Source organism: Myxine glutinosa, chromosome 1 (genome assembly GCF_964187855.1).
Source record: "Myxine glutinosa chromosome 1, kmMyxGlut1.1, whole genome shotgun sequence".
NCBI lineage: Eukaryota > Metazoa > Chordata > Myxini > Myxiniformes > Myxinidae > Myxine > Myxine glutinosa.
In genome coordinates, this window is record NC_136261.1 from 294,354,696 (window position 1) to 294,380,188 (window position 25,493).

The 25,493-nt window shown below is 45.5% G+C and overlaps 1 protein-coding gene across 1 annotated transcript in view; it reads left to right on the forward strand.

Moving 5' to 3' along the window:
* Nucleotides 1-25,493, forward strand: part of OTUD5 (OTU deubiquitinase 5) — an 84,651-nt gene that overhangs the window by 50,939 nt on the left and 8,219 nt on the right. Inside the window, exons 4-5 of the mRNA XM_068134493.2 lie at nt 9,969-10,125; nt 18,415-18,563. Coding sequence (XP_067990594.2) covers nt 9,969-10,125; nt 18,415-18,563 — 306 coding nt within the window. The remainder of the gene's footprint in view (nt 1-9,968; nt 10,126-18,414; nt 18,564-25,493) is intronic.

Genomic DNA, 25,493 nt, shown 5'->3' on the forward strand with positions numbered 1-25,493 from the left:
ACTTGCGCTTCCCAGTCGTCCCTTTAAACTATTGCGCTCCCTCGTCATTATCATCCACACTAATCTACCTGCGTCCCCCCTACAGGTATCAGTCACTATCTAACCTTAACGTCACCTAATGTCATCTTCTAGGTCCCTACACACATATAACCTAACCCACCCGGGCTAGTTTTCACTGCCATACACCCCATAAACTATAGCTCCTTTGCCCCCATGGGAAGGGTGGCAGGGATGCCACCCTTACCCACCGGGCCCATCGCTCACTACCAATTTTGCACATCAAATTTCAACAAATTAAAAATTTGCCAATCACTGCCCATCATCTGCCAATCACTACTGCCAATCCCTTGCCAATCATCAAATTTTGTTTTTCTCTAATTTTGGGTCCAAAACACTAACCTCATCACCCAGTCTACTCACTAATGCCTCTCGGTGCGCCAATTCCTGTCCAAAGCCCGGCTTCGTAAAGCCAAGCAATGGATGCTGGTTGTTCTGTGCCAGCGGCTGGATGCGTCCGGCACTCGGTGCAGGGACGGGGGCTTACCCGGGCCGAGATCCCACGCACCATCTCGGCGTGGAGCCATCCAATGTCCCGATCTCGACCTGCCGGACTGCCTCAACAAAAAGTGGTCGCCATGACGACCCTTTCTATCGGGCTGCCCGCTCCGCCTAGTGGAGCACAGACGCGGCCGTTCAAAGCGAGGCCCAGCACGCACCGACCGAGGGCCCGATTCGGCTATAAGTCGTTCTAAACTCTACCCCGTCTAACGTCGATGCTTCACCTGGACGCTTACACCCCGCAGCCCATTCCTTGCTCACACATCCAGCCGTGCCCATGCTCCTCGTACCTTTCCTTACACACCCAGGTACACCCATTCCACTCACAGCCTTGGTCACACACCTGACCACCGAACACTTTGGCACACATTCGTTGCTCGCACACCTCACCAATACACCGCTTCGCGCCCCCTCCTCGGTCACCTCCTCTGTGACAATCACAGGTGTGCCCTCATTCGCACACCCAACCACGTGCCTCACCACCAACTCCAGCGTGCATTCCCACTCACGCTCTACCATTCCAGGTGTGCATCCTTCCATCCCAGGTGTACATCCTCGCTCACCTGTCACAACCAACTCACGCTCCGTTTCACTCTCACTACTCTCACCTCCATTCTTGACAGCGCACTCACCCTTACTCTTGACAGCGCACTCTTTCCTCGTGCACCTGTCCGTCACACACCTTTCTCGCGCACACTCTCCCGTTACACCCTCTGTAACACTCACCACAGGTGGACACTCTTCCTTACTTCTGACAGCGCACTCTTTCCTCATGCACCTGTCCGTCACACACCTTTCTCGCGCACACTCTCCCGTCACACCCTCTGCAACACTTACCACACCACGCTTCCATGTGCTCCCTCGCACACGCGCTACGACCGACTCACTCTCGCCAGCACCCTCACTACTCCTTGGCACGCACTTTTTCCTCACACACCCCAGAGTCGGACTTTCTTGCACACCTCCTTTTTCGCACACCAGACCTGTCGCACACTTCACCCACGGCCTCTCACGAACACCCGGGTCCATCTCGACCCCCAAGCTTCTTAAATCCCCTGGCGCATCATACGCACGACCATATTGGTCACCACTTACACCGGGTCCTCTTCCTCTTCGCTTCTCCTCCATCACCTGCGAATCCCTCATCCGGTTAATGAGCACATCATCACGATCCAAACACAGACTTTGGACCAATTCTTTTACTTCCTCTTTTATCTCTTTGTTGTCCCCTCTCCGTCGCTTCTTAATTTCGCTCACCCCTTCTTCCACTTCTTCTAATTTCTGCTTCACCTCTTTTATTCCCCGGTACGTCTCCTCAAGCTCGTCCTCCAAGGCTACCTTGACCGTTTCCATGTGCGTCCTCACCTGCCGGTCCTTCGTCTCCATTACCTCTATCACCTCGTCCAGCCTCGTTGTCAGTCCCTCACGTACCATCTGACATTCCCTCTTCGTCGCTACCAAGTCATCTTTTAGTTCTTTCTGTGTCGCTTTTAAACCTCCTAATACCGCAGTGTTCCTTTGAACCTGCTCCACTAACTCCGTCTGTCCCACCGTCAGCTGCTCCACCTCCTGCGTCAGGTCCTCTATGCCCCCTTGTAACTTTACAGTCCCCTTTCTCACCTCCTTCTCCATGTGCTCCTTACAGTGCCTCACCTCCTCGCGCACTCCTCCGACCTCCTCACTCACTCCTCTTCTGATCTCCTCTCCCATCACTTGCATCTCCTGCCCAGATGCCACCCTCATCTGCTCCATTTCCTCCCTGTGAGCATCCAGTTTGGTTTCTACCCCCATTCTGACCCCCTCTATCTGCTGCCCCATTTGGTTAACTTCCCTTTCCGCTTGGTCCCTCATGTCCCTCAATTTGCCTTCCATCCTGTTTTCTAACCCCTCTAACCCATTTTTCACTCCCTCTATCTGATTCTCCTGGGCAGCCATTCTATTTTCTACCCCCATTAACCCATTTCTCACTTCTTTTATCCCATTGTCTAACCCCTCAAAATTTTTGTCTACCTTCTCACCAGTACCCCTCGCTTCGTCCCTCATTACCCCCATTTGGTTTCCCATTACCCCCATTTGGTTTCCCATTACCCCCATTTGCTCACTCTGAGCCCTCGCTTCGTCCCTTATTACCCCTATTTGGTTTCCCAACCGCTCACTATCAGCCCTCATTCCCACCATTTGTTCCATAAGGGCCCTCATTTGCAGGAGGAAAAGGTTCGAATCCACCAGGGGCGCTGCCACGGTCGCGGGCGCGGTGACCAGCGAGGCGCCATTTTGTGCGTTTGCTACCCTCGCTGCTTCGCTCTCCTCACGTCCCTCAATTTGGTCCTGGACCGACCCTGCCTCACTCTCCACTACCGGACCCCAGCCGACTTGGTCTGCCATAGCGCGACTTTCAAAATTCGGGTTTTTATTTCCGTATAACAAAATCAAATTTCGCCGTTATAATTTCGTCGAGCGCAGTAAACGCGCTCCGGATCGATTCTACCTCCCAAAGTTTGGGCCTAACAAATTTAGTCCCGGGTCCGAATCCCACTCCTGACACCAATTGTTACAGACGCGGTTGTGGATGTTAGTTTACCGAGTGGTTTGGTATGACCACGTCTGCACAGTTTACCCGATTATGCTCGAACGTTGCCGAGTCGCGCTACGCTAGGTCAATGAAGGAAAAGACACACGGCTGGATTAAAATGACACGACACCAAGGGTTCAGTTCTCAAGACCTCCGGAGGAGGTTATATTAGGGCGGAAGGTCAGATTACAGGGATGAGAGGGACAGCATAGAAAGACAAGCACTTAGACACACTCTTATATTAACCCCAACAGACGACAGATAAACGGGACAAAAACTGACTCACACGGGGATTGATGGCAAGGAAAGGCAGAATCGATGGCTCCAGGTGCACCTGGGCTCAGGGACAGAATCGACTCGGTCCGGTCCAGAGATGCAGGGAGGTCACAGCGCTCGGAAGGCGACGTTCTTTCTCCAAGCTGGGGGCGCATCTGACGTCACGTCCGGCAAGTGGCTGCGTATCTCCGGCGGGGAGTGACACGCCCTCGGCTCGTTAGCTCCACCCCAGATGGAATCGGCTCGTTGCTTCTCATTGGGTGCGTGCGGGGGGTTACCGGCTCCGCCCTTGATGGGGGGCTGACAGGGAGCCCTTTCGTGGTAACCCCGTGGAGCGCATGGTCATGGCGGCTAACCGAGCCGGTGTGAGGACGCACACTCCCCCTGCGCGCCGTTGTTGTAGTAGTTGTTGTTGTTGTTGTTGTTGTAGTAGTTGTTGTTTGTAGTTGTTGTTTGGGGAAGAAGATGGGAGGAGGTATGGGAAGGTCCTAAACTCACTACTGGTGCCATATCATCACATTCTGGTGCAACGAAGAGTCAGAATTAATGGAAACGAGTCCTTAACTGACATAGAATAAGAATAACTAGCAAGATGTCCGAAAGTTGTCTACGTGAGATGCGGTGGACCTGGGCACGACATTTAATGGGGGAAAAAGGGGAAGGTCGGTTCTACAGAGTGTTGTTTACAGACAATGGGACTAGGGAATGGGGGATTGGGGATAGTTGGGGAGTATTGGGGAAATAGGGGAATATTTACAAGCGGATATGGAGGCCAAATTCCATATTCGCAACAATATATATGTATAATATATGTATATATATATATATATATATATATGTATAATATATGTATATATATATATATATATATATATATATATGTATATATATGTATATATATATATGTATATATATATGTATATATATATGTATATATATATATATATGTATATATGTATATATGTATATATATATATATATCGATATATATATATATATGTATATATATGTATGTATATATATATAGATATGTATATATATATATAGATATATATCTATGTATATGTATATATATATATAGATATATATCTATGTATATGTATATATATATATAATATATATATATATTGTTACGGATCTCGAACGTCGGCTCTCCCCTTATCAAGGGGGCGTTAATCCCATTGTCCTTTTATCTGGCCGACGCGAGTCCTGGAAGTTATACGCTCCTTCCGGTCGGTATTAGGTAGGTCGGTATATTGGTCAACTTAGTCCTAATACCTAATTGCTAACACCAACCGTGAAGTAGGGAAATAACTCCCGCCCGAACCACGGCGTTAGTGGACACGCCGAGCGAAGCGAGCCGCGATTCGGGCCGTTAGCAAGGACTAAACCCGATTATGGCAGTTCCGATCGTGCCACGTTTACCCAATGGAGAAAAGACTGATGGGATCGGATGGAGAGGAAACCCAGAAAATAGGAAGAACAGATCAATTTATTAACAATTTAGAAGAAGGAGAAGAGGAAACGAAAGAAATGTACACATACACACACACGGGGATTGTAGATGGTTGATGGTGACCAGCGTGTCCAGCGTGTCCAGGCTCCCGCCCGGCTCCGGTCCAGGCTCCGGTCCAGCGGGCGAAACCCGGCAGGCAGCTCCGCGTGTAGTGGAATGCAAACGGACAATTATATAACGGGGGGAAGGCTGGTGTACTAGCGGCGTATTTAATAAGTGCACGCTTGTGCCAAACGCCCCCTCTCTCCAATGTCCTGCTTTAGCACAAGGTTCCAACCAGAGTCCTTTCACAAGCGCGCTCTTCTAGTCAGTCCTTCAAATCACAGTAGTCCTTCTTTAATCAGCGCCAGCGAGTAAGTCCTTTCAATGCGCTCTCTCCCGGTAAGTCCTGTCAAAGGGCTTTGCGTTCGCGCTTTTATAACTCAAGCAGCGATCGCTCGCAGCCCAAAAGCCACGCTTTTCAGGTGATCTTACCTCAGCCCTGGTTGGCTGGTTAAGGCTTACCGGCCCTGCCCTTGACGGCTGGGTGACGTGGCCACACCTTCTTCCTGGCGCTCCGCCTCCCTTTCTCGGGCTTTACCTCGTGGATTATGGCGGCGTTGAGCGAGCTCACGGGCAGCGAAGGCTGCTGGCAAGGAGCGTAACAATTGGGAGGAGCCATGGGGCACAGTCAGGAGGGCATGCTTAATGGCGTCGCTTGGAGAGGGAGGCTGGCAAAATGAATGGAATGGGGCCTACTCCTTATTTGATTGACACCGCAGATTCAACTTTTGGAAACATGGCCTTATCTATACACATACTAATGAAATAACTGAAGTCCTATGGTGACCTATGTGTTGCTTGTGGCCTACCGATGGGGTGCAACCTTTAACCCTTTAATGATGTCATATTTACAAGTGTGAATTCTCAAAACCGCAACTATATATATATATATATATATATATATATACATACATGACACCTGGTCACAACAACGCACAAAATCGCACCTCCTGTCTGCGAACCCTGGCCAAATCACCTGGATTCATACCCGCCGTACAAAACAACATCAAGCTCACCCTGTTCAATACCCGGTCCCTCAACAACAAATGCCTCATCCTGAACGACTACATCCTGGAAAATAAACTGGACTTTCTCTGTCTCACTGAGACCTGGCAACAACCACTGGACTACTACACGCTCAACCTCACCACACCCAATGGATATTCTTACATCAATAAACCACGCTCGGAGGGCCGAGGTGGTGGAATTGCCGTTATTCACCGACAAGACATCAAGACCAACCTCATCTCCATCTCATCTGCTCCATCATTTGAACACCTGGCTTTTAAACTCTCTGGTCACACACAGTCAGTCATGGCTGTTGTCTACCGCCCTCCCAAACCACACCCATCATTCCTGTCTGACTTCTCCTACTTTCTGACCCAGCTATGTTCCCTCTCCCCCTCAATCCTCCTCCTTGGTGATTTCAATATCCACATGGACTCCACTGACTCCACGCTAACCACTGACTTCACTGATTTACTCACCTGCTTTAACCTCACTCAACATGTCAACTTTCCTACCCATAACCGTGGTCACATTTTGGACCTTGTCTGCTCTATTGGACTAATTTTGCACCATGTCTCTGGCTCCGACCTCACTCTCTCTGACCACCTAGCCATCACTCTGACCATCAACATCCCCACCCCAGCACCAAGGCATTATCGCACTATCAACTTCCGTAAGCTAAACGCTCTTTCACCTGCCTCATTCTCATCGACCCTCTCTGAAAAAATGTCCACTTCTCCCTTCGTTGACCTCCACACCCCTTCTGACCTCACTGACTACTACAACCACACTCTCTCCTCCTGCCTTGACCAACTTGCGCCTATAAAAACCAAAACAGTTTCTTTCACCCATTCTGCTCCCTGGTTTACCCCTGAACTCCGCCTGATGAAAACTCGTGCTCGCCAACTTGAAAGACTCCGCAATAAAACAGGTCTCACAGTTCACTCCCAGGCCTACAAGGACCACATACAACACTATAAAGATGCCCTCTCCCGCGCCCGCTCCGCCTACTACTCTCAAATTATCCACTCTGGCTCCGGAAACCCAAAAGCACTCTTCTCTACAATAAACAAACTCCTCAGCCCCCTGAACACCACCACCCAGTCATTCACAATAGACAACTGCATCTCCTTCCTTTCATTCTTCCAACGCAAAATTGAAAACATCTACAACAGCTTGACCACCGCCGCACCCGCTCCCCCTCAAACCACCTGCCCCCCCTTATCCTGCCATCCCCTGTCTCAATTCTCCCCAGTCTCCCCTACTGACCTCTCTGAACTCCTCATCGGAATGAAAATTGCCACCTGCACTCTTGACCCCATCCCCTCCAGCTTTGTCAAGGCCTCCCTTCCTGCTCTCTCTCCACTTATCATTGCAACAATAAACTCCTCCCTGTCTACAGGCATCGTCCCACCATCCCTCAAAATTGCTGCTGTTACCCCCATTCTGAAAAAACCTGGACTAAACCCTGACACCCTAAATAACTTCAGACCCATCTCCAACCTACCCTTTCTGTCAAAGGTTTTGGAACGCGCTGTAGCCACTCAACTCAAACATCACCTCTCTGCCAATAACCTGTATGAAACATTCCAATCCGGATTCCGCTCCAACCACAGTACTGAAACTGCTCTCCTCAAAATCACCAACGACCTTCTCCTCTCCTCTGACGCTGGCAACCTCAACATTCTCATCCTCCTCGACCTCAGCGCCGCCTTTGACACCATCGATCACACCATCCTCCTCACCCGACTTGAAACCACCTTTAACATTACCGGCACTGCCCTCTCTTGGATTAAATCATACCTCTCTGACAGACGTCAGTTCATCTCCATCAATAACTGCAAATCCCCCACTGCTCCCCTCCCCCAAGGTGTCCCCCAAGGTTCAGTTCTTGGCCCCCTCCTCTTCATCCTTTACCTGTCCCCCCTTGGTCACTTAATCCGCCGTCATGGTCTCCAATTCCACTGCTTCGCCGATGACATCCAGCTTTTCATCTCCACCAAGTCCATCTCCACCGCCACCCACTCTATCCTGACAAACTGCATCACTGAAATAAAATCCTGGCTTCAAATCAACTTCCTCAAACTTAACTGTGATAAATCTGAAATAATCATCATTGGCCCAAAAACGCTCACCAAGTCCACCCATAACTTTGCCCTCAACATCGACGGTTTCCCAGTATCCACCTCCCCTCACATCCGGAATCTTGGCATCATCTTTGACCAAACCCTCTCCTTCGACAAATACACTAAACAGATCACAAAGACAGCCTTCTTTCACCTGAAAAACATCGCCCGTCTCCGTCCATCCCTCTCCTCCGTGGCTGCAGAAACCCTCATCCACGCCTTCATCACTTCCCGTCTGGACTACTGCAATAGCCTCCTTTATGGTTCACCCTCAACAATCACCAATAAACTCCAATACATTCAGAACTCCGCTGCCCGTCTACTCACCCATTCCCGGACCCGTGACCACATCACCCCCGTCCTTTACAAGCTTCACTGGCTCCCCATCTCCCAGAGAATCCAGTACAAAATCCTCCTCTTGACCTACAAAGCCCTCCATAACCTGGCCCCATCCTTCCTGGCTGACCTCCTCTCCAGACACACTCCCACCCGCAACCTCCGCTCTGCTGGTACCAACCTCCTGACCCCCCCCCCCCCCCCCCATCCGGACCAAATTTAGATCCTGGGGGGACAGGGCCTTCTCCATCGCTGCTCCCACCCTCTGGAACTCGCTACCTCACACCATCAGAGACTCCTCCTCACTCACCACATTCAAAACATCACTAAAGACCCACCTGTTCAACACTGCATTCAACATTTAACCCACAGCATCTAACCCCTGACTATCTCCTCTCCTTCTCCCTCCTTTGTGCTTTGAATATTTCCCTATTGATTCTTCTTTTTTTGCAATTGTCTTTATGTTTTGCTATGCATTATGTTTTGCACTCTGTCAAAGCGTCTTTGGGCTTCCTGAAAAGCGCTATATAAAATAAATGCATTATTATTATTATTATTATAAAAAATATATATATATATATATATATATATATATATATATATAATATATATATATATATATAAAATATATATATATATATATAAAATGTATATCCATTTAATAATTATTAAGTTTATGCACATAGCATTTCACATGGTTTACAATAAATATGGATTGATGCATTTGTTTTCGATCAGTTGCATTTTATTTTGGAACTCGATAGATTATTATCGTCAACCTAATATACCACACCTAAGAATCATATAAACTGCAGACATAACTTTATATTGCTGGGTTTAGTTGTACTCTGAGCTGTTTTTTGGGTTTCGGCCTTATGTCATGGATGTCATTTCTGATTATGTATGAAAGACTTTTCTTTCAATAAGCAGGGCACCATTTACGTTTTTTTTAGTGTATTTGTAACAGTTTTTACGAGTTGTACAAGCAATCTACTTTGTTGCTTTATTTCCCCCTCCTTCGTGACTTTTAATGGTTCCACTGTGCATTATTTGCTCCTTTCATCCAAAGAGACTTGATGGGGAATTACTTTTCAAATTGCTGGAATGCTGTGGTTTTGTCAGTAAAAACTCATGATTCAAGTTGGTTCCACTGTCGTTACTAAGATAATTTGCTGTGTGTTCTTGTAACTATGATGTCATTACGGCGACTGCAATATTCACCCCTTTTATGGCTATGATTTGGAATTGTTAATTTATCGAGACATTCTGATGATTAAAAAAAATCTGCGCGTTCAATTGACATTGGGGTGTCGAGGTTTACGTGCAGCTGTGTGTGTGAAACGTGATAAAAGCCGATTCGCTATTTTAGTTCTCAATTACCCTTTAAGGACTCGTGTCACAAACATAAATTGAGTTTTAAAAATATTTTTCAAGAGAAAAACTGACGATAACATGCTTTGTTGCTGGTGTATAAGATGTGCCTGAGTCTTGCATCAGATTTGATTGTACCTATCCTTCCTGCTGCTTTTCATAGATGAAGAATTCTGATTACTTCTCAAACTATGTTACTGAGGATTTTTCCACGTATGTAAACCGCAAGAGCATGAACCACTGCCATGGGAATCACATAGAGATGCAGGCCATGGCGGAAATGTACAATCGTACATTTGAGGTCTATCAGTATAGCACAGGTAAGTTGTGCCATGAACATGCCAGGGGATTTAATATAGCCATTTTCACCAGTGGCAGTGCTATATATCCAGTGATGGTGATGAAAGTGGTATGTTGGTGGTTGTGGTGGTGGTGATGGTGGTTAAAATGTCATGAAGAATCCATTTTGTTCATTTTAAAGCATAAGTAAAAGCCTGGCTATATTATCATAAAAACCTTTAAGTTGCTGTGCTACCCCACTGTCAACTTAACATTGCTCTTCCAAGTAAGGTTTCACGCAGTCCTTAAAACTCCTTGGTTTCAGTCTGGTCAGTTCAACCATGGAACAAGCCCCATTCCAACACCATAGTTAATCCTAATCCCCCACCAATGGATTGATGACATGGTGCTCATGTAGCTGCTAAATTATTCCCAAGTTAATCCCTCTAATGTTCTATTCATTCAGCAAGGTCTCATGGGGTTGTGCTCCAAATGTAACCCCTATAAGTGGATTAAAAGGGGGTTGTCCCCCAAATATTCATATTTCATTCAAAAATCTTCTCAGAAACTGCCAAACAGATCCAGACCAAACTCGCCACGAGGCATCGGCACCATGCCCTAACCTTAGGTTGTGCTCCTCATGGCCGTATCTCCCCCTGAAATGGAGCCACGGGCTCCCCTCCCTGAATCCCTTATTTTCACGAACACATCATCTTCTCCACAACTACCTGAGCGATACGGACCAAATTTAGTAAAATGCATCAGGACAATAAGGTCTCACGGAGTTGTGCTCCCCATCTGGATCCGTACATTTGAAGGGAATAAGAGGGGAGTTTTGCCTCAAATTCAGGTAATTTATTTAAAAACAATCTCAGAAATCATGTGGAAATAGTCATCAGTCCCCCACAGCGTTATTTTTAACGTTGGCTTCCAAGAGGAAAGCTGTTGTTGGTGATGAACAAGTGCAAAAATACTCAAGGAAAGTGATCTCTTTGACACACAATGTGGACGCTTTAGATACGCTTGTGTGCGGTGTCACTGGACAGACATTATTGTATTAATGGGGGTATCCAACAAGTAAAGAAATGCACAGAAAATATAAGGGATAAGTGAATTCTCTGGTTTTGCACCTTGAGCGATTGTGATTCTGGTAAACGCTGCGGCATATGACGCATGAGTTTTTTTGGTGAGAGGAAACGTAATCCACCGAGTGCAACAAATGTTTACTGTAGTTCGAAAATACACCTCGTATGTGGAGAGCACAATTTGTTGACTTCAAATTTTTATGAAAATGAGGATAATTATTAATTACAGTTTACTCGGTGTGAGAGATTGTAAACAATCCATGTGACAGAAGCTGGTGAATTAATGCAGCAAAAGGTACAACTTGGAATAGTTTTGTGGTACAACATACTAAGCTGATATATTTTGTGTGTAGGTATACATGTACAGTCAGACATCCTTCAACGTGGTGGATATGTTCTGGAGTACCCTCATGTTGGAGGAGTTTGTGTTGGGGGGAATAATTAAACTTGTGGGCAAAATGGGATATGCTCCAGGGTCCTGAAAAATTGACAAAAAACAGACTTTTTGGTAATTTCTGCATGTTTCTTTGCATGGAATGGTGCATAATTATTAACCATACATTAAAATAAGTATAGGTGTCATAATAGTACTGTATTATAGCAAAGCAACTTCGTTACTGAATTAAAATTAAAATTCAATGTATATAGTTATATATATTTAAAATTGTCGTGTCCAGTGCTCCAGTAACACTGACTACTAGATGAATAGACCGAACTGACTGTTACTCCATTGAACTGCATCAATTAATGATGGATTTGTGTGTGGGAATCACAAGAAGCACACGAGCACCTTGATCTGATTTGACGGAGTTTATTCCCCACCATAATAACAGAGGAAGAATTGTCATGACGGCGGGTTGAGGGTGGAAAAGGGGAAACGTGTAATTCACAAATAATTATTTACAAGAGAAATAAAGCGAACCAGGGCGCCGCGCCACACACCAGATTCAAGCATGGACGCGGAGGGAAAGAAGAACCGAGTGAGGCCTTAGCTCTTGTGGTGCGACGACGAAGTTTGCATCAAAGCAGCCACAAACCTACAACAAAGCAGGCGAGCAGTCACGAACAAGACTATGAACTAGGGAGATGAGCTGGGTGACAAAGCAGAAACACAGAGGCGATGAGAAGGAACCAGGGAGGACGAATAGGCAGGCGAGGCTAGACGACGAACCAGGCGCACAAAGCACAAAACCATTCCTCTCTGGAGTCCAACAAAGCTCTCCCTCTTGCTCCGAGGCCGAAGCAACTCTCTTGCACTCTTTGTTCTCTCGTGAGACTGTGCAGAACCCCGAGAGCCCCAAAACTCCACCCCTCGGGAGGTGACAAATTTCTCCCTCCCTTTCCCAAGGCTCCACCAGTGCCTCACTTGGAGTCCACAGAAGGTATTACATGCAGATCCTCTATGTTAAAGCCTGGCTATTTATTGAACAAGGGCTTTACCCTTCGTATGATGCCCATTTAACAATTATTAAGCTAACATTTCCCTCCTTAATACATTGAAGTCGACCAATCTACTCGAACCACGGAGCATACTAAACTATACATTTCAAACTGTGCTAAGATAATTCCTACCCCCATCCTCCCCCCTCCCGAAACCCTACAAACATAACAATATGATGTTGCAATGGAGGCTCCTGCACGAACACTGGCACCGATTTTATCTTCGTTCTTCCGTATTGTTCTTGTGGTTGATTCATTCTTGCCATATTGCCTGGCCAAAGATGAAGCAGAACTGATGATAAGTTATTCAGGATATCAACTTTGACCTCCATAGTCATTGTTTCCCTCTTCTTCTCTAGTTGATTTAAATCGCATGGTCTTTTAGGAACCATAATAATCAATAGATTGGATAAGTCAAAATAAAAAAAGTTCACTTGCACTAACATCCACACATTGTGTCAGCCAAATTGACTATACTGTACCTACTACTAAAGGTATTCGTCCAGCACCAATTCGCACAACTCGCAAAGGTACTTAGCCTACAGGACTGTACTTTATTTTATATCACAATGTAACTGTAAATAAACATATAATAAGTACATTTAATTGTATTGAACAAAATAAAATTAATAGAAATATAATAATAAATGATATTAAAAAAATTCTTGGCTTTATCGATTATGTGTGCTTCGCTTGCCGCGCACACGTAAATGTGAAACACCCTTGTATTGGGGAGGTGAAAGTCCTGGAAAACTGTAAATTTGGTCTGTGGGAACAATGCATGAGTCTCGCTCGCTCTTGTAGAAAAACAAAAATGTTTATTGTTTAAAAAAAAAAAATTCATTTAATTGCATGCTCTCATTAATTTATTGCAGTTTTTTTTTTTTTTTTTTTTTTTTTGTATACAATATCGAGGCTCGTGAAAGAGCGAACATTAATCACACAGAAAGACAAACCGACACATAAAACATATAACATAGGGAGCGGTAGACAAGATGGGGAGAAAGGGGGAAGGACACAAACACAACATTTGAGAGCAGGGACCGAGAGACATGGAGACATCGAGAGATCTGAGAGAGGGCGAGGGCTTTGGGGGGGGGGGGCGTGGGAAGGGGGCAGTGGGAGAGGTATAAAACATATGGACACTGCCAGGACTTCCAGGAAAGAAGTTGGAATTTCAAACAAGGTGGATCTGGGGTGAATTAGCGGGGGTAGAAAAGATCAAGGTTTTGGATGGGGGAAGATAAGAGATGGTGGTGAACAGCTGTTTTAAAGACCTGGAGGGAGGAGTGGGATTGAAGGGAGTGAGGGAGTTTGTTCCAGAGGCGGGAGAAAAGAGGAATGAAAGAGTGAAGGTGAGCGGAGAGCCGAGATTTCGGCAGTTTAACCATCAGAGGGTTGCTGGCAGATCTTGTGCGACCTGTAGGAATATTTGGGGGACAGAGCACAGAGAGAGCTGGGGGTGCAAGGCCGGAGAGGAGTCGGTAGAAGACAGAAAGACCACCTACCTGCCTGCGGTGAGTGAGTGAAAGGCCCTCAGAGATAGCTTCATCGCGGGAGATTCCAATAATTCTGAAAGCTTTGGTTTCAACAGCGTGAAGCCGAGCTAGGTGTGAGGCAGGAGCACCGGCCCATAGGGGAGAACAGTATTCCATTGAGCTGCGGATGAAAGCCTTGTATGTGGTGAGGAGCTCAGGTGTGCCGAGGAAGGACTTCGCACGACGGAGGATGCCCAGTCGGCGACTGGCTTTGGAGGCCAGCTTGGAAATGTGGTTTTCCCAAGAAAGATCATGGCAGATAGTGAGACCCAAAATCTTGAGCGACAGAACTTCTTGGAGAGGATTGTTGAGAAAGTAGATGGGAGGGTTGTCCAGTCGATCTTTTCGGAGAGACATAGTAAGAGTGTGAGATTTGTCAGGATTGAAAGACATGTTCCACTTGTTTGACCAGTCTGTGATTTTGTCCAGGTCTTCAGAGAGTGAGGAGGCAGCAGACTGCCGATCTGAGGGAAGAGGAATGGAGCGGCAGAGAGTGGAGTCATCAGCAAAGAGATAGAGAGGATTTTCGAGAGAGTCAGAGAGATCATTGATGAAGACCAGAAAAAGCACGGGGCCCAGAACACTGCCTTGGGGAACTCCAGCCTGAACAGGAAGAGGAGATGAGAGAAACCCATTCAGGGCCACACGTTGACGACGACTAGAGAGGAAGTCCGCCAGCCATGCATGGAGATTTCCATGGATACCAAAGGAGGAGAGTTTGGTGAGCAGAGCGGGGTGCCAGACCGTGTCGAAGGCACGTGATATGTCGAGGGAGACAGCTCTAATTTCCTGTTTGGCATTGAGGACCTCCATCCATTGTTGAGACAGCAGAAGCAGCATGTCCAGAGTAGAGTGACCTGGTCTGAAACCAAATTGATGATCAGAGATCAAGCCATTGGAGAAGAGGAAAGATTTCATATCAGAAGCAATGATGGATTCCATGACTTTGCTGATAATTGGGAGAAGGCTGATTGGTCTGTAGTTGCTAGGATCTGTTTTTGCACCTTTTTTGTGCAAAGCGGTGATGTTGGCTGATTTCCAAGCAGATGGCAGTTGACCTTGAGCAAAAGAGAGGGTGAAGAGAACAGCGAGAGGGTGAGATAGAGCAGCAGAGCAGGATTTTAGGACCCGTGGGCTGATGCCGTCGGGTCCAGTTGCAGAATCAGAGTCGAGGGTTGACAGAAACTTTTCCACCTTGTCAGGAGGAAAGGACACGGAGTCCAGGAGCAGCAGGGTACGACTGGGTATGGTGGGTACAGAGAGGGATGGGTTTGGGACACAAGATTTAGAGGCAAACACAGAGTTGAGGCATTCAGCTTTTTCACGTGCGGAGTCAGCTGTATAGCCGTTTGAGGTAAGGGAGGGGATGGAGGGGGAACAAACACCAGAAACGGATTTGACCAGACGCCACCAGGATTTGGAAGAGGGAGACAGATAAGAGAGTTCGGTCTTGAGAACGGAGAGATATTGTTTCCTGGCTCTCCTGAGGGTGGACACACACTTGTTTCGGGCTTTGTGAAAGGAAATGAGATTTCCTTCCGTTGGATTTGCTTTCCAGGAGACGAAGGCAAGTTGTTTCTGGGCAACAGCCTCACCACAAGATTCCGTGTACCATGGACGGGACGAAGGGTATGACAACTGAAGACGAGATGGGATAAATCTGTGCATGAGAGAGAGCAATTTACTTTGGAAGAATTCCCAGGATGAGTTGATGTCAGAGGTGGTAGAGATGGGAGACCAGTCCAGATGATTGATGGCTGCTTGAAGACCGTGCCAGTTGGCCTGAGTGAAATGCCAGACTCGTCGACGCTGAGCAGGCTCCCTGAGGATGGTCAGAGAGATGTCCACTTTAACAAGGACATGATCAGATGATCCGATCGGAGCAGAAGAAGAGCAGCAGACATTTTCAGGGAAGTTAGTCATAACCAAGTCCAGAAGAGAAGATGTTCCGTTGACTGAGATCCGGGTCGGGAAATTGACAGATTGTGTCAGTCCCAGTGAGTCGCAGAAGTCCTTTGCTGAGGAGCCATGGCTGGTGAGAGAGGTACCCACACCCAGCCAACTGGCATGATGACAGTTGAAATCACCACATATGAGGAAGAGAGAGTTGGGATGAGTAGATAGAAGTTGGTCCATATCATCAGACAGCGAGATGTAGATGGAGTCATCACTGTTTGGTGGACGGTACAACACACATATGAACAAGAGGTGGGAGCGAAGGGGAAGCCGTAGCCAGAGGTATTCCTGGGGGTGAGGTGGAGAGAGTGCAGTGCAGGGCGAGTGAGGAAGAGAGTTTTTGATAAAGATAGCAACCCCGCCTCCAGGACGAGGCTCAGGTCTATCATACCGGAGGAGGGAGTAGCCCGGGAGAGATACTATGGAATCAGAGACATCATAAAGGAGGAAAGTTTCTGTTAAGCAGATCACGTCTGGTTTGACAGAAGCAACCTGTATGGAGAGATCAGTTAAGTTTGAACGAAGGCCCCGGATGTTTGAGGTCCATACCGTTAATGAAGAGGAAGGGGGAGCATCAGATACAGAACAGGGGGGAGGAGGGGTAGGGTAAGATGTGGAAGAGGTGGAAGAGGTAGGGAGAGCTGTTGAAGGTGTGTCAGAGATTTCAGAATAGCTCGGAGAAAGGGAAGGATGGGGCGGACAAAAGGTTTGATGGTGATTGGGTGAGCCACAATGAGGTGTTATTTGAGGAGGGGGAAGAGCGAGGCAGAAGGTTGGGGGAGATGGAGGTGAGAGTTTGAAGGGGGAAGAAGCGGGGAGGACGCTTTGAGGAGGGGGAGTGAGCGGGGGGAAATTGAGAAGCAATGAGGGTGGGGAGATTTGAAGGGGAGGGGTGAGGGGGGAGTTTGGGAGGGAAGGGACAAGGGGAGGGATTTGAAAGGGATGGGATATGGGGGAGATTTGGAGGGGAGGGGTGAGGCAGGAGTCTAGGAGGGGAGGGGCGAGGGGGCGTCTTGGCGGGGAGGGGTGAGGGAGTAGTTTAGGAGGGAGGGGGCAAGGGGGGAGATTTGAAAGGGATGGGTGATGGGGAAGATTTGGAGGGGAGGGGTGATGGGTAAGATTTGGAGGGGAGGGGTTATGGGGAAGATTTGGAGGGGAGGGGTGAGATTGGATTTTTGAAAGTGTACGATTTATGGGAAACGAACATTTATTGCAAAATGAGTTTCTTGTGACCTTCGAGTTAAAAATACGTTTAAGGACGCTGGATGGAGGATGGAGTGCAGGAGAGTTTAGGGAATGTAGAACAAAGGCACTATAGGAGATGGATATTTTTTTTGGGATGAATTGATTTGGTGAGCAAGTCGAAAGCAGCCTTTTAAAGAAGAAGAAGAAAAAGGTGTTATAAAATATGACGGAATACATAACTTGAGGGGAAAGTGTAAACATTGAAGGTTAATGAGTGAAAACTATCTGGGGAAATGGGGGAGAAACACGTGGTCGAAGAACGAACGAACGAACGAATAAGAATGAATAAACGAATGAGAACAGAGAAGGAAATGTTTTTTTGTTTGTTTTTTTTTTTTTTTTTTTTTTTTTGAGTTGAGATTTACACAAGGAAGTAGGCTATGGGTGAAAAGACTGGGAATACAGAGAACGAAAGTTATTGGATCACAAACGACGGACCACTGAGAGAAAAACAAAGCCTCAAGGTTGTACAGTGCACACTGTACAAGGCCTTGCTCGCGACACGGCAAACAGACGATCAATTTATGAAAGATAAACACCGAGAAACAACCAAAGTTGCACACAATAACTTCACACACCGAAAGATAAATACAGTTTCGACAAAATACAATTGTGAACAGACTTAACTTCGAAAAACGTGGAGACCGTGTGGAGCTTCGAAAATCCCTGCCGCCGTCTCCAAGATCTCGCGAGATCTCGAGTTCAATAGTTCAATAACTTCACTGTACTGAAAAGCCAGTTACGATTTATTTTACTTGCACAAATTCCTCATTTTTTTTTTAACCCCAACCCTTCCTTTTTAAGTACGTATTATGTAGATTCTTGCATTAGAATAGTGACCATGTCCATGCTTTGGCAGAAGCGATACTGCATTTATACTGATATATGAATGAACATGTAGAATTATCCCTTTATGCATTTCCAATTCTAAAATACAAATAATTTTCAATATTTATACTGATGTATGAATGAACATGTAGAATTATCCATTTATGCATTTCCAATTCTAAAATACAAATCATTTTCAATGTCTTGAGGTTCTTGTGTATCCTACCTTTCTTTTCAGATCCTATAAATACCTTTCACAGTATATATAAATCTGATAATGAACCTATTCGAGTCAGCTACCACCAGAATGCACACTACAACTCTGTTGTGAACCCAAACAAGGCTACCATTGGTGTCGGACTTGGCCTTCCTTCTTTCAAACCTGGGGTAAGTTTGCTTTAGTTTACTGCTTTTGTTATGTTTTTTTCCAGTGAATAATTGCGTGTTTTGTTTTTCTCAGAGAGCTTTTGGTGCCATATTCGGTAGCTTAATGGTTAGTGTCTGCCTTGAGTCTGGGAAAGGTGCCCCACTGGTTTAATGAAGTATTTTGTGGTGTGACGACGTATTTTTTGACCTTGGACGAGTCATACCAAAGATTTAAAAACGGTCCTTCCTGCTTTGTTGCTTTAGATACTCAGAATTGATATGATGGATCGACTTATCTGAGGTCTGTAAACCAAAAAGAAAGAGCTCGGACATAAACAAGGACATAACATTCAAAGCATGCAAGAACTGCATTATTTTTGCTGCATGCACCAAGCCTTCATAGCTGCCCAGCAGCTAGAATGGCTAGATTATTAGCTTATCTGGAATTGAAATTTCTCAGATAGGGTATTGTCATCATGCACCGTCCGTCTGGCCGTCTCCTATTTTAATTTCTCTGGTCAAACTGCTGGGCCGATCAAGCTGAATTTTGGTTGGGATTGCTTCTGACTCATAATGGGGATTGCAAAGATCGTTCTGGTAATGTGACTTTAAGTTGGTCACAATGGCGGACTTGGTAAACGCCTTCAAAAATCTTCTCCAGGCCCACCAGTCAGAATGCCACCAAATGTGGGTTACAACATTATGGCAGGGTCCTGATAAATTGCAGAGTTCATGCTGATCACGTGACCGGAAGTGTCAAAATGGCCGACTTAGTCAATTTTGCGGAAAATCGCTTACATTTGAAGAGGAACAATTTAGATCATTATTATTAGGTCAACACAATTTTAATGAAATAATTGATTGTTCTCTGCATGGGATTACATTGAAGAATATTTTTTATGCTCGGGAGAGGGAGTCTGACTTTTATACACAAAGAACATACCAAAATACAAAGGTACTTGAAGTACCTATCAAAAAGTACATCAAAGGAACATCCAAATACAGAACAGTAACATCAATTCGGCAAGGACCCCTCTCTCCCAGTCGCTCTGTGATTTCGATTTTATAGTCTCGAAAGTGGCCGATTATCTCATCATCAAGGCCACAGCAGCTGTAACGTTTTGAATTATGCCGCAGTAGTCCAAAGGTTGTGTCACGTACAGGCGAGAGGAATTGCAGACATCTTGTCACCCAGGGGGCATCTTGACCTTTGTATGGACATGCATATATTTAGTTTCAAGACAGAATCCTTCACTCAATGGCGGCAAGTGACCATTCTACTGAGAAAGTTCTCACCTCTCTATAGGGCGCCTGGAAACCTTGCCGTCACTGAGCAACGACATTGTCTCTCTCACCTCCGGGCGAATCCCATCCTCTGTCGCCAGCTTTGTCGTGGGTTTTAATCCCATTCCCAGGAATAAGCACCTTGTTAAACTCGGACAGTGCACAAGAGGTTTATTAATAGATAAGGAAACATGCATGGAAGATGTGGCGTGTAGGCTAGTAACACCACTTAGTATGACATCATGGTTCTTACACAGCCGGCTCCAACATCTCAGCGAGCCACAATCCGCAGTCGGCTTAATTTACTTTCCTCAAAGATCAAAATATCTCAAAACAACGTCCAAAGTTCATCTCACCCCAATGTCACATACTGCCGCCTCAAAGAGAAATTGTACAAGGCAGGCTAATGCTCATAGGGAAAGAATGTTTTGCAAGGTCAAACATGGGATATTGTCAACAGTTTTCTCAACGCCACACAACCAGACGCCTGATGGAAGTAGGTAACAGTGTGACGCTACTGCCACCATCAGGATAGGGAATTTATTAAATCTTCTTCACACACATACAGTAAAGGGGAAGGTAAAACTGCTGGAGATAAAGTCCCAAACTGTGCCATGAAATCGCTTACATTAGTACCCTTGCACACATACAGTAAAGGGGAAGGTAAAACTGCCGGAGATAAAGTCCCAAACTGTGCCGTACGGAAATCCTTCACATGAGTGGTGATTCCCTGGTGCAGTGTGGTGAAGATTTATTATTTTAACTGCATGGCATTTTTCGCACACGTGCTGTTTAGAGGGAATTGGTTCTGCTGGGCTAGAGGATTATACCATGGCTCAAAATGCACAGCGATACACTTTAAAAAGGAACATGCTTGATAAATAATGGGGATTGGGACACATGAAGCAAACATGAATAAACAGTACAGAGAAGCCCAATCGACGCACTTAACGTGGATGCTAACGGCTATCCTTAAGACGAGACTGGTCTTCCTGGGCAGCCGAGATGCAAAAGATGCTATAGTGCAGGCATGTCTTTGGATTCCTTTCCACCTTGCGGACCTTTCTCCACTCGGCCGTCTTGTATGACATGTCAGCATCTCTGTCTGTTTCTCTGCGGTGCCCGTAGGTTTATGTGGTTCTGTCTGGCTCTCCCTCTCTCTGGCTTTGGCCCCGATTGGCACGTCTTGCTACCTTTTAGCCCGGCTAACGGCTACCTATCGAGAGGTGTCTTCCCCTGCCCTGCGGGTTTGCGCATGTGCTCCCTCAGCATTGAGGAAGTGCACGTGTGGTTCCATTTGCTAGCGAGTGTCCAAGGGTTGTGCATATGTGCCATTTGAGGTGTTCAGGTGTGAAAGGACAATAGGTGATTTGGGAGTTAAACACAGATGGAACAAGGGGAGAGGAGACAGACACAGTAGGGTGAGGATGACGTGAGCGAGGTGAGAGGGGGGCGGGGGAGGGAGGACTCCATAGACATCCAATTCTGGTCATTGCTAATTGGGGTTACAAACACTGAAGTTACCTGGGGTGCCTAGTACCCTTGCACCAGCGCTGAATTCAAACATACTGCATGTCTTTTGGTAAAGTGGCAATGAGAATGTAAAATGAATAATACGCATGAAAAGGATCTTTTATAACACGTAATTGTTGTCGTGGCTGTGGTTGTTGTTGTTTAGTGTGCGCCTTCCGTGTCCTAAAGGGTTCCTGCAGTCGTAATTTAATATATCTTACTGTTAGAAGCACTGCATTAAACTCACATTCCTGCTTCTTCAATATCTAAAGAGGGTCTTTTAAAAGAGGCATATTTTTGATGAAATGGACATGACTTTTTGTTCCAATTAAATAGATTATTAGCTTTCCAACGGTACCATTATGATTATCTTCGACAGCAGGAACTGTTTAGAATGAAGTGTTACAAGCATGCATGCATACGCCAGCACGCACATGCATGTATACGCATACACATACACATACATACACACATACACAATTTGTGTACAACCATGAACACAACAAACCAGAAAAGGTATCTCTCACTCACCTTGCAGAAAACTTCCAAAAACAGGTGCAATTAGAATATGTCATGCACCAAACCAAAGCAGCAACAAATACAGAGCCCAACGATTGCAAAAAAAAGACAAAATAAAAATACACGGTGAAATGCCTGCAGATATATAGTGACAACTGGGAGAAAGACAAAGAGTAGGAAAATATAAAACAGAGTTAGACAGATTGTGGATAGACAAAGAAGGATCACTGGAATGGCTAAGAAGAGGTCAGCTCAATTGGGACGGAGAATAAATCATTATTCATACCCAAGACAAAGGACACTATACAAATGGCGTTAAGAAGATGGCAGGACTGAGTCAATCGGACAAGTGTAGGTTCTGCAAGGTAGAAACAAAGCACAAGTCACCTCCTATTGGGATGTAAAAAAAAACTCATGTCAGAGCAGCTGTGCACCTAAAGGCACAACAAGGTATGTCAATCCACTGGCACATCTGTACAAATTGCAATATCCTAGTTCCACAAAACTCATGAAAATATGAACCAAAAGCAATCGTTGAAAGCAAGGACATAATGCTCACATGTGACCTGATGATCCCAACCAGTGTGAACATAGAAAAAGCACTGCGATCAGCCTCATGAATGTGAACTCATGAGTGTGAACATAGTACTCATGCATAAAAAGGAAAAGACAGTATTGCTGATTGAGATATCAATACCCAGTGATTTTGGCCTAAATAATGCAGAAATCATGAAAAAGGTCAAATACCAATACCTCAAGAATGAAGCGAAGAGATACTGCAAGCTGAAGAGTGCCAAAATTGTACCAGTGATAATTAGAGCAACGGGAATGATGAAGAAGAACCTTACCGAGATCGTAAAAACCATTCCTGGTAACAGTACCACAAATGAACTACAGTTTGAGTCTGTATGGGGCTCAGTGACTATCCTGAAAAGAGCCCTTGGAACAAAACTCTGATAACACAAATTCACAACTTGGCCCATGAATCACAATCTTTCGCCAAAGATGGGGGTGGATACTTCGAGTCCTGGGAGGACTCCTTTCCACCTTTGAAAAGCCAAATTATGGAGATAATGACCAAAAACACACACATACACATGCACATACACACACATGCATACAAACAGAGCACACCTCAAACTTAAAGCCAAATGTGAGTAAATCATTTAATTATGAAACCATAAAACTTTGTTTATACCGTTACTATTTACAATTATTTCACAATCTGTTTGCCTTGAATCATTTTCAACATTTTGTTAACTCTTTATTGTTTGTAATGTGATCCTTCAAAATTTATCCCACTTCGATTTTAAGCTATATTTATTTATTTATAGCTAAAATATAAAATGTACTTTTTTTTTTTTTTTTTACTACAGGTATCGAGGCTCATGCATTGAAGAGCAAGGATCAACAGACAAAATGGGGGCAAAGGGAAAACACTGGGAATGACGACAAATGGATGCACCACAGCCCAAGGAGGGAATTTCAGGTGAAAGGTGGGAACAGATCTCAGCAAGTGTAGTTAAGCTTACTCGTAGAAATGGGGTTGACCATGAGGTGGTAGTAGGCAGCAGACTTGAAATACTGTAAGGATGAGCTTTCGACAATGGATTCGGGAAGACGATTCCACGGGTGAGAAAAGAGGGGTTTTAAAGAACGGAGGTGGGCGTAGAGCTTCGACCTTTGGAGGGTAACGAGAAAAGGGTTTCTGGCATAATGTGTCCTGGAGGGGCTTGGGCTTAGTGAAGAAGTGAGAAGACAGGAGAAGTAAGATCAGAATAGAGCCGGTTAAAATATGAAAAACTGCAAGGCCACCAACCTGCCTATGGTGCACAAGAAGCACTCATTAAGACTACTTCCTGAAGTGAGATTCTTGTGACAAAGGGCCATTTAAGGATTTCAACAGGGGTAAGATGGGAAGTAGTATCATCAGTCCACAGTGGGGAGCATTATTCCATGACACTTCGGACAAAGGCTTTGTCCACCATCATAAACTGAGTATAACAGGAGAAGGACTTGGCCCTGCAAAGGCAGTGGCTGTCTTTTCATGTCAGATTGGAGATATGATCTGCTCCACATAAGTTGTAACTGATACTGAGGCCCAGGAGCTCCAGAGGTGTATACCTCTCTAAGGCTGACTACAGAAATGGGCAGAGTTGACCGAGTTACTTATGCAGGGACATATTGAGAATGTTGATCTTATTTGCCCTAAAACCCATGTTCTGAGTAGATTACCAATTGCATACTTTCTTCAGATCAGTCAAATGGGATGTTGCTCCAGCCTTACCAGCAGAGGGGTGCCAACTATTCTGCACAGAGTAAATTCGTCTTCAAAGTCACACACTGGATCTTTTTGGGGGAGAATGCAATTAAGCTCAAAAATAACCTTGAGGAACACCTGCCTTTAGAGATACAGCATGGACTGCAATTTGATCCAAGGTGACCTCTTGCTTGCGAGTGCACAGGAAATGAGATATCCAGTATAGGAGGGAACTTTTGATGCCATTAGATCACAGTTTGGAAATTGGGGCAGCATGCCAGACTGAATAAAATGCACGGGAGATGTCCAGTGAGAGGACGCTGCCCTCGTGTTTGAGATTGAAGGTATCCTTACATTGTTGCCATCGAAGAGGCAGCATATATGCAGGGTGGATTGACCTGAGCGGAAGTCCTACTAATGGAGATCCTAAGATTCAGATTATCAGAAACTTGCAGAGTTGGAGAAAAGATGAGTCTTGGGGTCTACTGCAATCATCGATTCCATTACCTTGCTTATGATAGTGAGGAGGCTGCCTGGACTTTAATTAAGAGGGTCAGTTTGGACTCTCATGCGTATGAATTTGTACCTTTTGTAATTTTGCATGATGCAGGCAGGCAGGTGGCTCTCAGAAAATGGTAAAATTTGAGAGAACAAGGGTATACAACAGATGAATTATTTGAGTATTATGACATTTGAGCAGAACAAGTTAAGTCATCGAGAGAGGTTAGGAACTTCACCTTGGCAGGAGGAAAGTTCAGATGTTGTAGAATGTGTCAAGGGATGGGTGCAGGGAGAGGAATTGGGGACGTTGGACTTATCCAACGTTATGTTATCATCAGTGGGACTTTTCTGCAAAGAGATGGTTGAGCAGTGTCTATCTTGATCCCATCCTTCAAAAATGAAGGAACAGATGTGGAGCATGTTTCCAATGTACAAATTTTATGAGATGCCCCCAAGTTTTGTAAATGGTGAAAGAAAGAAACATGCAAATTCTGACCATACATGTGAGCATGCCACTGAATGTCTGAGGACGGAAACATAATGGTTGCAAGCTATGCGGCGCTTGGAATGTTATCATCAGTGGGGTTGGCTTTAGAAGAGGAAATGCAATCTGCTTTCTGGCAATTGCTTCACCTCCTCATGAATCGTACCAGGGACCAGATATAGGGGCAGGACTAGCAGAAGGTATGAACTGATGATGAAAGTCGTTTGTTGATAAATGAGTCCCACATACTATAGAGATAGAGATAGAGATGAAGATAGTGGACCAGACACATACTGGGAGAAATGGTGGACTGCAGACCATACCAATCTGCCTGATGAAACTGCTAGACACAGCAGCACATTGGTGGTTCCCCCGAATACCATTAAAGAGA